Source organism: Engystomops pustulosus, chromosome 1, assembly GCF_040894005.1.
Source record: "Engystomops pustulosus chromosome 1, aEngPut4.maternal, whole genome shotgun sequence".
NCBI classification, from domain to species: Eukaryota; Metazoa; Chordata; class Amphibia; order Anura; family Leptodactylidae; genus Engystomops; species Engystomops pustulosus.
In genome coordinates, this window is record NC_092411.1 from 13,417,786 (window position 1) to 13,431,161 (window position 13,376).

Below are 13,376 nucleotides of genomic sequence, written 5' to 3' on the forward strand. Positions count from 1 at the left end.
AGGATGAGGGGGTGACACAAGAGGTTGTAAAATGGTCCAGCCATTCTTTATAAGGGAACAATATAAAATAATTTAATAAATAATTTACTAAACAACGATGTTGCTGCTTGAACCAGCCATCAGCCGCCATCTTATTTACAGGGTCCTAGGTGAAAAAGACTGCAGAGAAGCCTGGAGCTTGGTATATATCTGCTGTTTGCCAGATAACAGATGGGAGATAGGACATAGGATGGATTAGTAAAGGGAGAGTTGACATTTCATGCAGTTAATGAGTGTTATAGGCTTGCCTAAAGAGATGGGTTTTAAGAGCACGTTTGAAGCTTTGGAAAGCACTTTCAAGGCCTTCTCTGACTTGCAGAAGCAGTTTCAGCTACCGCATAGCCAGTTTTACAAATTTTTACAGATACGCCATGCGTGCGATACGCAATTGAACACAACAAAACTTACCACTGGCACTGCTCCAGTGATCACAATAACAGCCGCTAGGGGGGAGACTTCTGGCCTGATTTCATTATTGTATAGCCACCTGCTGGAAGCTTATTTAAAGAACTTCCCTCTTAACTTAAATCAAAAATGGGAGGCGGATGTAGGTCCCATTTCAGATGACCAATGGGAAGGAATTTTATCATCTGTCCTTCAGGTGTCCACGTCTGAAGCCCTAAGAATCTCACAAGTATACCTTATCCACAGGGTATATAGAACCCCTTCCTTCCTATGTCGCAATGGAATTAGGCAGGATGACACTTGTCAGGGCCCAGCTGATCACATGCACATGTTTAGGGGCTGTGCATTCCTTGGCCATCTCTGTGCATCCCGTATCTGGAAGGCATATTCCAGATGACTATACCCAAGAATCCTTTGCAATGTGTCCTGGGATATGTTGAGGAGCTACCGGGTAATGAGAGTCTCAGGTTGGCGCTTAAAAGATCACTATACCAGGCTAGGAAGCTGATTGCTCATAAATGGTTGAGCCCAGACCCTCCTACTTTAAAAGAATATAAGGATAAAATGCTTAGGCTTATTCAAATGGTAAAAGGGGTTTATCTCAAGAGGAAGGCTCTAAAAAAATTTGAAAAGATCTGGGTGGAGTGGCCAGGAGCTATGTCGTGATATACTGGTTATATGCATGTGAGCTATAAAGATCTACTGATGTAACTGAACAACAAATGAAAGTTGTATATTGATAAATCTTATGTGAAAGTCGTATTTGCATGCCTTAGGGGGAGATTTTTATTATAAGTAAATATGTAAGATTTCAAATAAAAGAGGGATTTCTATAATGGCCCCTTTATGGCGCTTGCAGAGTGCATAAGCTTATATGTGCCCCTTTGGCCAAAATAGCATTTATGGGGTCAAACACTGATCCTGGGGTAATACAGAGGTGATACAGAGACGAGAGCTGTGGTAGAACTAGTAAATTTCACAAAGGCACTGAGATCCATCCTACTACCAGCTTGTGCCTATTGGGGTGACACAACTCCATTGCAATGGATGTGGCTGAAATATATATTCCCATGTGAACAAATTTACCTCCAACAAAATCTTTTTAGTCTGATTTATGTTCAGACTACACAGGGGTTTGTTTGCAGTCTGTAACCATGGAGATACACAAGTCTGTATACACATGATGGTAAGATTGTATCTTCTACAATCCAAGTGATTGATACACATACTCACAGTCTGCTCAAAAGGCGTAAAGTTGTTGATGAGCAGGACGTTCGCCCACCAGCCCACCCTGCAGCTGTCCAGGTGAAATTTCGGTATCTCCCAAAAAGCTCCCCATTTCACCAATGAGATGAGTCCAATAAATATGCAGAGGGAAGTCAGATGCAGAGGTTGTATCCTAGAGCGAGAATGAAATAATGAATCTTATTTCTCTAAAAATTCTACTGAGCAGCCAAACTTGATGTGTGGCCGCAACTTGCGGAGTTTGCATTAGAGAAGCTATCCTGCTCGTCCAGTAGTGTGGCATCAGAGCGGGTGTTCAGTGCGGCAGGGGCCATCGTTACCCCAAGGAGAACCCACTTGTCCACCCATAATGTGGAGAGACTGACCTTTGTCAAGATGATTCAGGCATGGATCGTCCAGGATTTCAACACACCAATGCCTTATGCATCAGTTTAGATCAGCCTTGACACCTCCCCCAAAAGTTGAAAAATAATTCTGGATTCTAACTACCCGCCACACACCTGATGCCACACATCTGCTGCCAATTGCTCTATCTGCCTCCCACCATCTTTACCATGGACTGGAATTGTCACCTCCCACCTCCACACTCTGTCATTGTACCACTTTCTGACCTCCTGCTGCCACTGCCGCCTCCACGCTCTAACATTGTGCCACACTATGGCCTACCATGTTGCTGCCACCTCCAGGATTTCTCATTGTGCCACTCTCGGACCTCCTGCTGTCACCGCTGCTGCCTCCACGCTCTAACATTGTGCCACACTGTGGTCTACCATGTTGCTGCCACCTAAAGAATTTGTCATTGTGCCAGACTCTGACCTCATGCCGCTGCTGCCCCTGCCACCTTTGAAGTTCTGTTTTGGCAAAGACATGAAATTTTCAGGGAAATTGTAACAAATAATGCATGTGGCGTATCTAATCTTCAGATTGAAATTAAAAATTTCAACTTCGAATTCATTTCAAAGTTCGAGTTCATTTCAAAGTTCGAGTTCATTTCAAAGTTCGAGTTCATTTCAAAGTTCGAGTTCATTTCAAACTTCAAATTCATTTCAAATTTCAAATTCATTGTGCCACTCTGTGGCCTACCATGTTGCGCCAGCTCCAGAATTTGTCATTGAGCCACTCTCTGACCTGCTGCTGCCACCACTACCGCCTCCACGCTCTAACATTGTGCCATACTGTGGCCTACCATGTTGCTGCCACCTCCATAAATTATCATTGTGCCACTCTGCGGCTTACTCATGCTGCTGCCAACTAACCGCTGTTTCCCTGGAACACTCTGTGATTTCCATAATGCTGTTTTCACCCCCCACCACTCTATGACCTTGCCACTATGTTTGGTTTTCCCCTTCATTTCATCTGTCAGAAGGAATGAAAAGCTTCAGGATTAATAGCCAAAAGCAGGAGTGGATACAAAACACAGAGGACATGCAAATATCCCATTTACTGGTCATCTCTGTTCTGGATCAACCCCTGTTTGCTTTAGCAATACTGATGGATTAGTGACCAATTGAAAGGGGACACTGACGGATGAAAAGAAGGTCAAAATGATCAGTGAAATTACCTGGCACAGACGTTACCTTGTCAGGCTGTGTTCTTATTTGTTGAAGTTCCAAATGGTAGTAGATGATGAGCATTTAATCAGGTGCTGGATACTTTGCCAGAAGTAAATTACTTTTATTTTATATTAAAAATAAATAAATGAATGATAAAATATAATTAGAACAACGCGTTTCGCGCTCGAAATGAGCGCTTCACCTGGTTCATATCATAATATAGGAAACAACGGTATTTAAAGGGTGAGTCGGGTCACAAGGAGCAAGGTCACGGTCATGCCCCTTGTGACCCGACTCACCCTTTAAATACCGTTGTTTTCTATATTGTGATATGAACCAGATGTGCGCGAAACGCGTTGTTCTAATTCTATTTTATCATTTATTTTTTTATTTTTAATATAAAATAAAAGTAATTTACTTCTGGCGAAGTATCCAGCGCCTGATTAAACGCTCATCATCTACTACCATTTGGATCTTCTTGCCGGGAACTGTTATCCACTTTGGAGACAGAGCGTTCCAAGGAGCGAGGCAGCAGGAGCACGCCACCACGTGTATAACAATACACCCCAAGCTCAAATTGGAGTTGTGCCCAGCTGCACAACTTCAGAAGGTTAGTAGTTCTATGACTATTATACCATTTTTTATCCACTACAATACTACTCTATAGGAGCGCCCCTTTTCTCCATTTATATCTCCATTTTATTTGTTGAAGTTGGCCTCTGTAAGTGCCCATGGAATTGAAGAGTGAAGAGCGGCAGCTGTCATGTGCGTGTCATACTGAAACACAGCATTGTTTGAAGACCAAACCGCGCTCCTTATGCATATTTGAGCATGGCAGAACGTTCTATAACACCCTACAGGCTCTCTGCAGCCAGAAAATACCTGTTGTTTAACGCGATTCATCATGATTCGATTCGGTTTGAATCAAATTTTTTCAAAAAATCTGGCTAAGCAGCTCGAATCGAATTTCAACAAATTCACCCATGTCTAGTTACAGCCTCCACCCAGTATATAGCTACTCAGCCCTCTGACCCCAGTCTATAGCCAGCCAGTCCCGTGCCCCTGTATATAGCCAGCCATCCCCTGGTCCCCCAGGATATAGCCAAACAGCCCCCTGCCTATACCTCTTAGTATATAGCCAGCCCATACCCCCAGCATATAGCCAGCCAGTCCCCTCCACTGCCCCCAGTATATAGCATGCCACCCCCAGTGTATAGCCAGCCAGCCCCTTGCCCCCAGTATGTGGCCAGCCAGCCCCCAGTATATAGCCAGCCCATGTCTTTTAATATATAGCAAGCAAGCCCTTTGCTCCTTAGTATATAGCCAGCCATCTGCCCCTTTGTATATAGCCAGCCCATACTCTTTAGTATATAGTCAGCCCCAGGATATAGCCAAAAGGGTGTTGCCCCATAATATATAGCCAGCCCTCTGCCCCCCAGTATATAGCCAGCCACTTTCCCCTTAGTATATAGCCAGTCAGCCCCCTGCCCCCCAGTATATAGCCAGCTCAAGTCCCTTAGTATATAGCCAGCCCCCTGCCCCCAGTATGCCCAGCACATTAAAAAATAATAAACTTGGTAATCACCATTCCAACACCTCCCGCAGGTCCTCTTCTTGATTTGTGTGAAATACCAAGTTTTTTTTTTTATACCTGAGAATAAGCCGAGTGGGGATTTTTCAGCACAAAATTTGTAATCGAGAATATTTATTCTCAGAATAAGCCCTTGGTGACTAAGAGAATGGGGCACATTTACTAAGGGTCCATTGGACGCATTTCCGTTGGGTTTCCCGACTATTTCCGCACAAATCTGGGGCGTGGAATTTAAAAAATCAAATTCCTGTCGCATGAACTCACATACACCAGGAAGAAGATGGTGAATTCTGGCGGACCTGAACGAGGAAACGACACACTCAAGGGCGCACATTCTTAGTAAATCGTGGCAGCTCCGACGGCTCGTCGGACACTCCGGATCGGCGGCGTCAACGGGACGATATTTAGGATGAGTAAGTATCTGACACATTGGGGCTCATTTACTAAGGGTCCGAACGCTGCACTTTCGTTGGGTTTCCGGACAATTCCCGTTTTGCGCCGAATTGCCCCGGGATTTTGGCATGGGCATTCTGATTGTGTCCGCCGCCGGCTTGCACGCAACAGAAATCGGGGGGCGGGCCGTCGGACAACGTGCAGGATTTAACATTTAAAATTGTGTCGCAAGACATGCATCAGGAAGAAGCAGGTGAACTCCGGCGGACCTCGGGACAGAAGCAACGGATGCAGGAACTCTGGCACACGAGCTTGATGAATCGCGCCGGACCTGAATCCTCGTCGGACATCGCACCAAGGGATCGCAACAGGACAGGGTAAGTAAATCTGCCCCATTGCCACAGTGTAGTGGCAATTCTGGGGTACTACAATTCAGTTCCCATTCATTTGAATAGATCTATCAAAACAGCTGATCGGTAGGTTTTGGGTCTCAATTTCCCAGCCATCTGATATTGAAGTGCCCAGTCCCTAAGTGCTTTATCCAAAAGAACTTACCTCATAAACCTTCTGTAGATGTATCTCAGTGCCATGACCAGTGTAACTTCCTGTCCAGATTTTTCTGTTAATGTTAGGAATGACTTTGCTCCTAGAAATCCACTAAAAAGAAAATTGTTGATGTCAAAATGGAATTTCATCCCAAATTTTACAAGATTGTCCCAAATACCAGGGAATTCAAGTTGTTCAAAATGAGCAGGTTTGGAGCAAAGTAAGAGATGATAATATTTTATAGCAGTAATGTGTGGGTGTGTTTTTTAGGGTCTGGTGTGGGGGTCTCTATTCTGAAAGGTCAGATCTGGAGTCTGTAAGAAGGGGGGTCTATTGTGTGTGTGCAGAGGTCCTATCTGTGATCTATATACAGTTGGAGTATGGATTTGGGTCTGTTTGGAGAGGGAAGAGGTCACATCATTATACAGGCTGTCAGTCATGTGTATAGGAGCATCTCATACACACACAGGCTGCAGGGGGCACCAGAAACAGGAAGCACATGGAGGAGTCATTACACTATTATACATCACATAATTACACAGGCTGTCAGTCATGTGTATAGGAGTATCTCATATACATAGGCTGCAGGGGGCACCACAACCAGGAAGCACATAGAGGAGCCAGCACCAGGAGTGTCACATCATTATACAGGCTGTCAGTCAAGCACTTGGGGTGTGGCTGTGCCTCCCTCTCATGAATAAGCTGGACAGGACCTGATTGCTTAAGTTTACATGCATATAGAGGGACAATGTAGGGATAGGGACAATGCTTTCTAATGGGTGTTTATGAGAATATATTTACTTTTGGGAGTTAATTTGGATGACAGGTTCTCTTTAACAAGATTTATTCCAAATTGGGTGAAAGGAAGTAAATAGTTAATACCGTGCATCATATGTCATATTCCCCCATCTTAAATAGCTAAATGACTGTCAAAAATTGTCACGGCCGTGCCCGAGATCCTCGGTACAGATCGCGGGTACACCCTACCCTTCCCCGGATTTACCTCTCCAACACACCTGCTTCCCGACTAGGGTGTTTGTGCCCGCCGGCTTCTCCTTATAATCCGGCACCTCCCTTCACTTCCCGTCGGATTTTCTCCTAGGATCTCCTATGGTTTCCATACCAGGCTTCCCTAAGCCGTTCCTGAGGAGGAGAAAGCCATCCAGCATTCCCATACGCTCCCTGTGTCTCCAGCGTTTCCAGTCGCTCCTGTCTCCTGTGTCTCCTGCGTTCCCATACGCTTCCTATGTGTCTCCAGTGTTACTAGTGTTCCTCTGTGGTGTCTCCAGAATTCCTGAGCTCCTGTGTCTCCAGCGTCCCTACGCTCCTGCACCCTGCACTCTCACCTTGACTCCCAACGCGGGACTAGTCGCACCTGTGGAACTACCTGGTGGTACCCTGCTGCAGCAAGTCCATCCCACTTTGCGGTCGGGCTCTGGCAAAGACCAGGTGCCACTTAGACTCCAGTCCCAGGTTGCGGCTAGCATCAACTCCCGTGGTGGTCCAGAGGGTCCTCTCCCAACAGTAGCCTTCTACCCTGCATTCCTGACACAAATCTACATCTTACACCCAAAAAGACAGACTTCAGGCATCAGAATTATCAAAAATTATATACATTTTATTAGTTCTCATAGGAGAACAACAGACAGATGTTTAAAAACAAATGCACTGCATTGGAGGAAACATCAGGGTGACGCAGTGTTATATTGGGGTCTATGCAGAATTCTGCAGTGGGGGTCTGTATACAAAATCATCCTTGTTTTTTTTTTACCTGAGGGTCATCCCAACAGAAGTTTGGTCTGGGGTCTGTATACAGAGGAAGTTTTGGTCTAGTTTGGGGTCTTATAAAGCACCTTTGCTGGGTTTCGTGTATTCGCTTATGTTGCTTTTTGTATGACCTTTATTTCTTAAAGGGCTCATCTGTGTCTGCATTCATTTAAGGGTAGGTTTTTGGAAAGAGGGTTGTGAATATGACAGCTATAAAAGGATTAGGAATAAAAAGTTGCTCAACTTTGCTAAGGGAACATCCCCTTTAACTGGAAGACGTTATGGTTTACAACAGGTGAGTACCTAAGACAATGACGGCAGAGCGAGATTTATTCCAGCGGGTGAAGTTTATCGCAATTAGTGGCCTCTAAAATTACATTAACTTTCCTGTGGGTTGTCCTATATTTATCAAAATGCCATCTTGAATCTGCAAATGTCAGCTCCTGGAAGAAGCCACCATTCTGTCCTGCGCCTGTACGGTAATCATCCTCTTACATTTGCTTGTCTTGACTAGAAATGGGCGAATTGATTCTAGCTAATGGGAATTAGTTTAGAATTTCAGGAAAACTTCAATTCGTCAGGAATCCGAAGTTTACGGTGATTTGTGGGAAGGAATAACAAATTTTTTAATTTTTATTTCTCCTCCTTTATTAGCAAAACGGCCTCAAGCACAACGTGTTATATGGGTCAGAGAACTCAAGGAATAAGAAAGGAATATGACGGTAGAGTCCCTCACTGTATGGGGGGAGTGTTCCTCACTGTATGGCGGTAGTGTTCCTCACTGTATGGGGGTAGTGTTCCTCACTGTATGGGGGTATTGTCCCTAACTGTATGGGGGTAGTGTTCCTCACTGTATGGGGGTAGTGTTCCTCACTGTATGGCGGTAGTGTTCCTCACTGTATGGCGGTAGTGTTCCTCACTGTATGGGGGTATTGTCCCTAACTGTATGGGGGTAGTGTTCCTCACTGTATGGGGGTACTGTTCCTCACTGTATGGGGGTAGTGTTTCTCACTGTATTGGGGAAGTGTTCCTCACTGTATGGGGGTAGTGTTCCTCACTGTATGGGGGTATTGTCCCTAACTGTATGGGGGTAGTGTTCCTCACTGTATAGGGGTAGTGTTCCTCACTGTATGGTGGTAGTGTCCCTCACTGTATGGGGGTAGTGTTCCTCACTGTATGGGGGTAGTGTTCCTCACTGTATAGGGGTAGTGTTCCTCACTGTATGGCGGTAGTATTCCTCACTGTATGGTGGTAGTGTTCCTCACTATATGGGGGTAGTGATCCTCACTGTATGGAGGTAGTGTTCCTCACTGGATGGGGGTAGTGTTCCTCACTGTATTGGGGTAGTGTTCCTCACTGTATGGCGGTAGTGTTCCTCACAGTATGGGGGTAGTATTCCCCTTTGTATGGGGGTAGTGTTTCTCACTGTATGGGGGTAGTGTTCCTCACTGTATGGGGGTAGTATTCCCCTTTGTATGGGGGTAGTGTTCCTCACTGTATGGCGGTAGTGTTCCTCACTGTATGGCGGTAGTGTTCCTCACTGTATGGCGGTAGTGTTCCTCACTGTATGGGGGTAGTGTCCCTCACTATATGGGGGTAGTGTCCCTCACTGTATGGGGGTAGTGTTCCTTACTGTATGACGGTAGTGTTCCTCACTGTATGGGGGTAGTGTCCCTCACTAAATGGGGGTAGTGTTCCTCACTGTATGCGGGTAGTGTTCCTTACTGTATGGGGATAGTGTTCCTCACTGTATGGCGGTAGTGTTCCTCACTGTATGGGGGTAGTGTTCCTCACTGTATGGCTGTAGTGTCCGTCACTGTATGGGGGCAGTGTTCCTCACTGTATGGCGGTAGTGTTCCTCACTGTATGGCGGTAGTGTTTCTCACTGTATGGCGGTAGTGTTCCTCACTGCATGGGGGCAGTGTTCCTCACTGTATGGCGGTAGTGTTCCTCACTGTATGGCGGTAGTGTCCCTCACTATATGGGGGTAGTGTCCCTCACTGTATGGGGGTAGTGTTCCTCACTGTATGGGGGTAGTGTCCCTCACTGTATGGGGGTAGTGTTCCTCACTGTATGGGGGTAGTGTTCCTCGCTGTATGGGGGTAGTGTCCCTCACTGTATGGGGGTAGTGTTCCTCACTGTATGGGGGTAGTGTCCCTCACTGTATGGCGGTAGTGTTCCTCACAGTATGGGGGTAGTGTTCCCCTTTGTATGGTGGTAGTGTCCCTCACTGTATGGCGGTAGTGTTCCTCACTGTATGGGGGTAGTGTTCCTCACTGTATGGGGGTAGTGTTCCTCACTGTATTGGGGTAGTGTTCCTCACTGTATGGCGGTAGTGTTCCTCACAGTATGGGGGTAGTGTTCCCCTTTGTATGGAGGTAGTGTTCCTCACTGTATGGAGGTAGTGTTCCTCACTGTATGGTGGTAGTGTTCCTCACTGTATGGGGGTAGTGTCCCTCACTGTATGGGGGTAGTGTTCCTCACTGTATGGGGGTAGTGTTCCTCACTGTATGGGGGTAGTGTTCCTCACTGTATGGGGGTAGTGTTCCTCACTGTATGGTGGTAGTGTTCCTCACTGTATGGGGGTAGTGTCCCTCACTGTATGGGGGTAGTGTTCCTCACTGTATGGGGGTAGTGTTCCTCACTGTATGGGGGTAGTGTTCCTCACTGTATGGGGGTAGTGTTCCTCACTGTATGGCGGTAGTGTTCCTCACTGTATGGGGGTAGTGTTCCTCACTGTATGGGGGTAGTGTTCCTCACTGTATGGGGGTAGTGTTCCTCACTGTATGGGGGCAGTGTTCCTCACTGTATGGAGGTAGTGTTCCTCACTGGATGGGGGTAGTGTTCCCCTTTGTATGGGGGTAGTGTTCCTCACTGTATGGGGGTAGTGTTCCTCACTGTATGGGGGTAGTATTCCCCTTTGTATGGGGGTAGTGTTCCTCACTGTATGGGGGTAGTGTTCCTCACTGTATGGCGGTAGTGTTCCTCACTGTATGGGGGTAGTGTTCCTCACTGTATGGGGGTAGTATTCCCCTTTGTATGGGGGTAGTGTTCCTCACTGTATGGGGGTAGTGTTCCTCACTGTATGGGGGTAGTATTCCCCTTTGTATGGGGGTAGTGTTCCTCACTGTATGGGGGTAGTGTTCCTCACTGTATGGCGGTAGTGTTCCTCACTGTATGGCGGTAGTGTTCCTCACTGTATGGCGGTAGTGTTCCTCACTGTATGGGGGTAGTGTCCCTCACTATATGGGGGTAGTGTCCCTCACTGTATGGGGGTAGTGTTCCTTACTGTATGACGGTAGTGTTCCTCACTGTATGGGGTAGTGTTCCTCACTCTATGGGGGTAGTGTTCCTCACTGTATGGGGTAGTGTTCCTCACTAAATGGGGGTAGTGTTCCTCACTGTATGGGGGTAGTGTTCCTTACTGTATGGGGATAGTGTTCCTCACTGTATGGCGGTAGTGTTCCTCACTGTATGGGGGTAGTGTTCCTCACTGTATGGGGGTAGTGTCCCTCACTGTATGGGGGTAGTGTTCCTCACTCTATGGGGGTAGTGTTCCTCACTAAATGGGGGTAGTGTTCCTCACTGTATGGGGGTAGTGTTCCTTACTGTATGGGGATAGTGTTCCTCACTGTATGGCGGTAGTGTTCCTCACTGTATGGGGGTAGTGTTCCTCACTGTATGGCTGTAGTGTTCCTCACTGTATGGCGGTAGTGTTTCTCACTGTATGGCGGTAGTGTTCCTCACTGTATGGCGGTAGTGTTCCTCACTGTATGGCGGTAGTGTTCCTCACTGTATGGCGGTAGTGTTCCTCACTGTATGGCGGTAGTGTTTCTCACTGTATGGCGGTAGTGTCCCTCACTATATGGGGGTAGTGTCCCTCACTGTATGGGGGTAGTGTTCCTCACTGTATGGGGGTAGTGTCCCTCACTAAATGGGGGTAGTGTTCCTCACTGTATGGGGGTAGTGTTCCTCACTGTATGGCGGTAGTGTTCCTCACTGTATGGAGGTAGTGTTCCTCACTGTATGGCTGTAGTGTCCGTCACTGTATGGGGGCAGTGTTCCTCACTGTATGGCGGTAGTGTTCCTCACTGTATGGCGGTAGTGTTCCTCACTGTATGGCGGTAGTGTTCCTCACTGTATGGCGGTAGTGTTCCTCACTGTATGGGGGTAGTGTCCCTCACTCTATGGGGGTAGTGTCCCTCACTCTATGGGGGTAGTGTTCCTTACTGTATGGGGGAAGTGTTCCTCACTGTATGGGGGTAGTGTTCCTCACTGGATGGGGGTAGTGTTCCTCACTGTATGGGGGTAGTGTTCCTCACTGTATGGGGGAAGTGTTCCTCACTGTATGGGGGTAGTGTCCCTCACTATATGGGGGTAGTGTCCCTCACTGTATGGGGGTAGTGTTCCTTACTGTATGACGGTAGTGTTCCTCACTGTATGGCGGTAGTGTTCCTCACTGTATGGCGGTAGTGTTCCTCACTGTATGGGGGTAGTGTCCCTCACTATATGGGGGTAGTGTCCCTCACTGGATGGCGGTAGTGTTCCTCACTGTATGGGGGTAGTGTTCCTCACTGTAAGGGGGTAGTGTTCCTCACTGTATGGCGGTACTGTTCCTCACTGTATGGGGTAGTGTCCCTCACTGTATGGCGGTTGTGTTCCTCACTGTATGGCAGTAGTATTCCTCACTGTATGGGGGTAATGTTCCTCACTGTATGGGGGAAGTGTTCCTCACTGTATGGAGGTAGTATTCCTCACTGTATGGCGGTAGTGTTCCTCACTGTATGGGGGTAGTATTCCTCACTGTATGGCGGTAGTGTTCCTCACTGTATGGCAGTAGTATTCCTCACTGTATGGGGGTAGTGTTCCTCACTGTATGGGGGTAGTGTCCCTCACTGTATGGGGGTAGTGTTCCTCACTGTATGGGGGAAGTGTTCCTCACTGTATGGGGGTAGTGTTCCTCACTGTATGGCGGTAGTGTTCCTCATTGTATGGAGGTAATGTTCCTCACTGTATGGCAGTAGTATTCCTCACTATATGGGGGTAGTGTCCCTCACTGTATGGGGGAAGTGTTCCTCGCTGTATGGGGTTAGTGTTCCTCACTGTATGGGGGTAATGTTCCTCACTGTATGGCAGTAGTATTCCTCACTGTATGGGGGTAATGTTCCTCACTGTATGGGGGAAGTGTTCCTCACTGTATGGGGGTAGTGTTCCTCACTGTATGGGGGTAGTGTTCCTCACTGTATGGAGGTAGTGTTCCTCACTGGATGGGGGTAGTGATCCTCACTGTATGGCGGTAGTGTCCCTCACTGTATGGGGGTAGTGTTCCTCACTGTATGGCAGTAGTATTCCTCACTGTATGGAGGTAATGTTCCTCACTGTATGGCAGTAGTATTCCTCACTGTATGGTGGTAGTGTTCCTCACTATATGGGGGTAGTGTTCCTCACTGTATGGGGGTAGTGTTCCTCACTGTATGGAGGTAGTGTTCCTCACTGTATGGGGGTAGTGTTCCTCACTGTATGGGGTAGTGTTCCTCACTGTATGGGGGTAGTGTTCCTCACTGTATGGGGGTAGTGTTCCTCACTGTATGGGGTAGTGTTCCTCACTGTATGGGGGTAGTGTTCCACACTGTATGGGGGTAGTATTCCTCACTGTATGGCAGTAGTATTCCTCACTGTATGGGGGTAGTGTTCCTCACTGTATGGGGGAAGTGTTCCTCACTGTATGGGGGTAGTGTTCCTCACTGTATGGGGGTAGTGTTCCTCACTGTATGGCGGTAGTGTTCCTCACTGTATGGAGGTAATGTTCCTCACTGTATGGCAGTAGTATTCCTCAC

General features: G+C 47.1%; 1 protein-coding gene across 2 annotated transcripts in view; it reads right to left on the reverse strand.

Annotated features, from left to right (window-relative positions):
• LOC140117030 (O-acyltransferase like protein-like) overlaps positions 1 to 13,376 on the reverse strand; it is an 86,242-nt gene that overhangs the window by 16,546 nt on the left and 56,320 nt on the right. For both annotated transcript variants that reach the window (XM_072133467.1, XM_072133465.1), the window contains 2 exons: positions 5,782 to 5,883; positions 1,678 to 1,843 (listed from right to left, as the gene is read on the reverse strand). In XM_072133467.1, the coding sequence (XP_071989568.1) occupies positions 1,678 to 1,843; positions 5,782 to 5,883 (268 nt within the window). The remainder of the gene's footprint in view (positions 1 to 1,677; positions 1,844 to 5,781; positions 5,884 to 13,376) is intronic.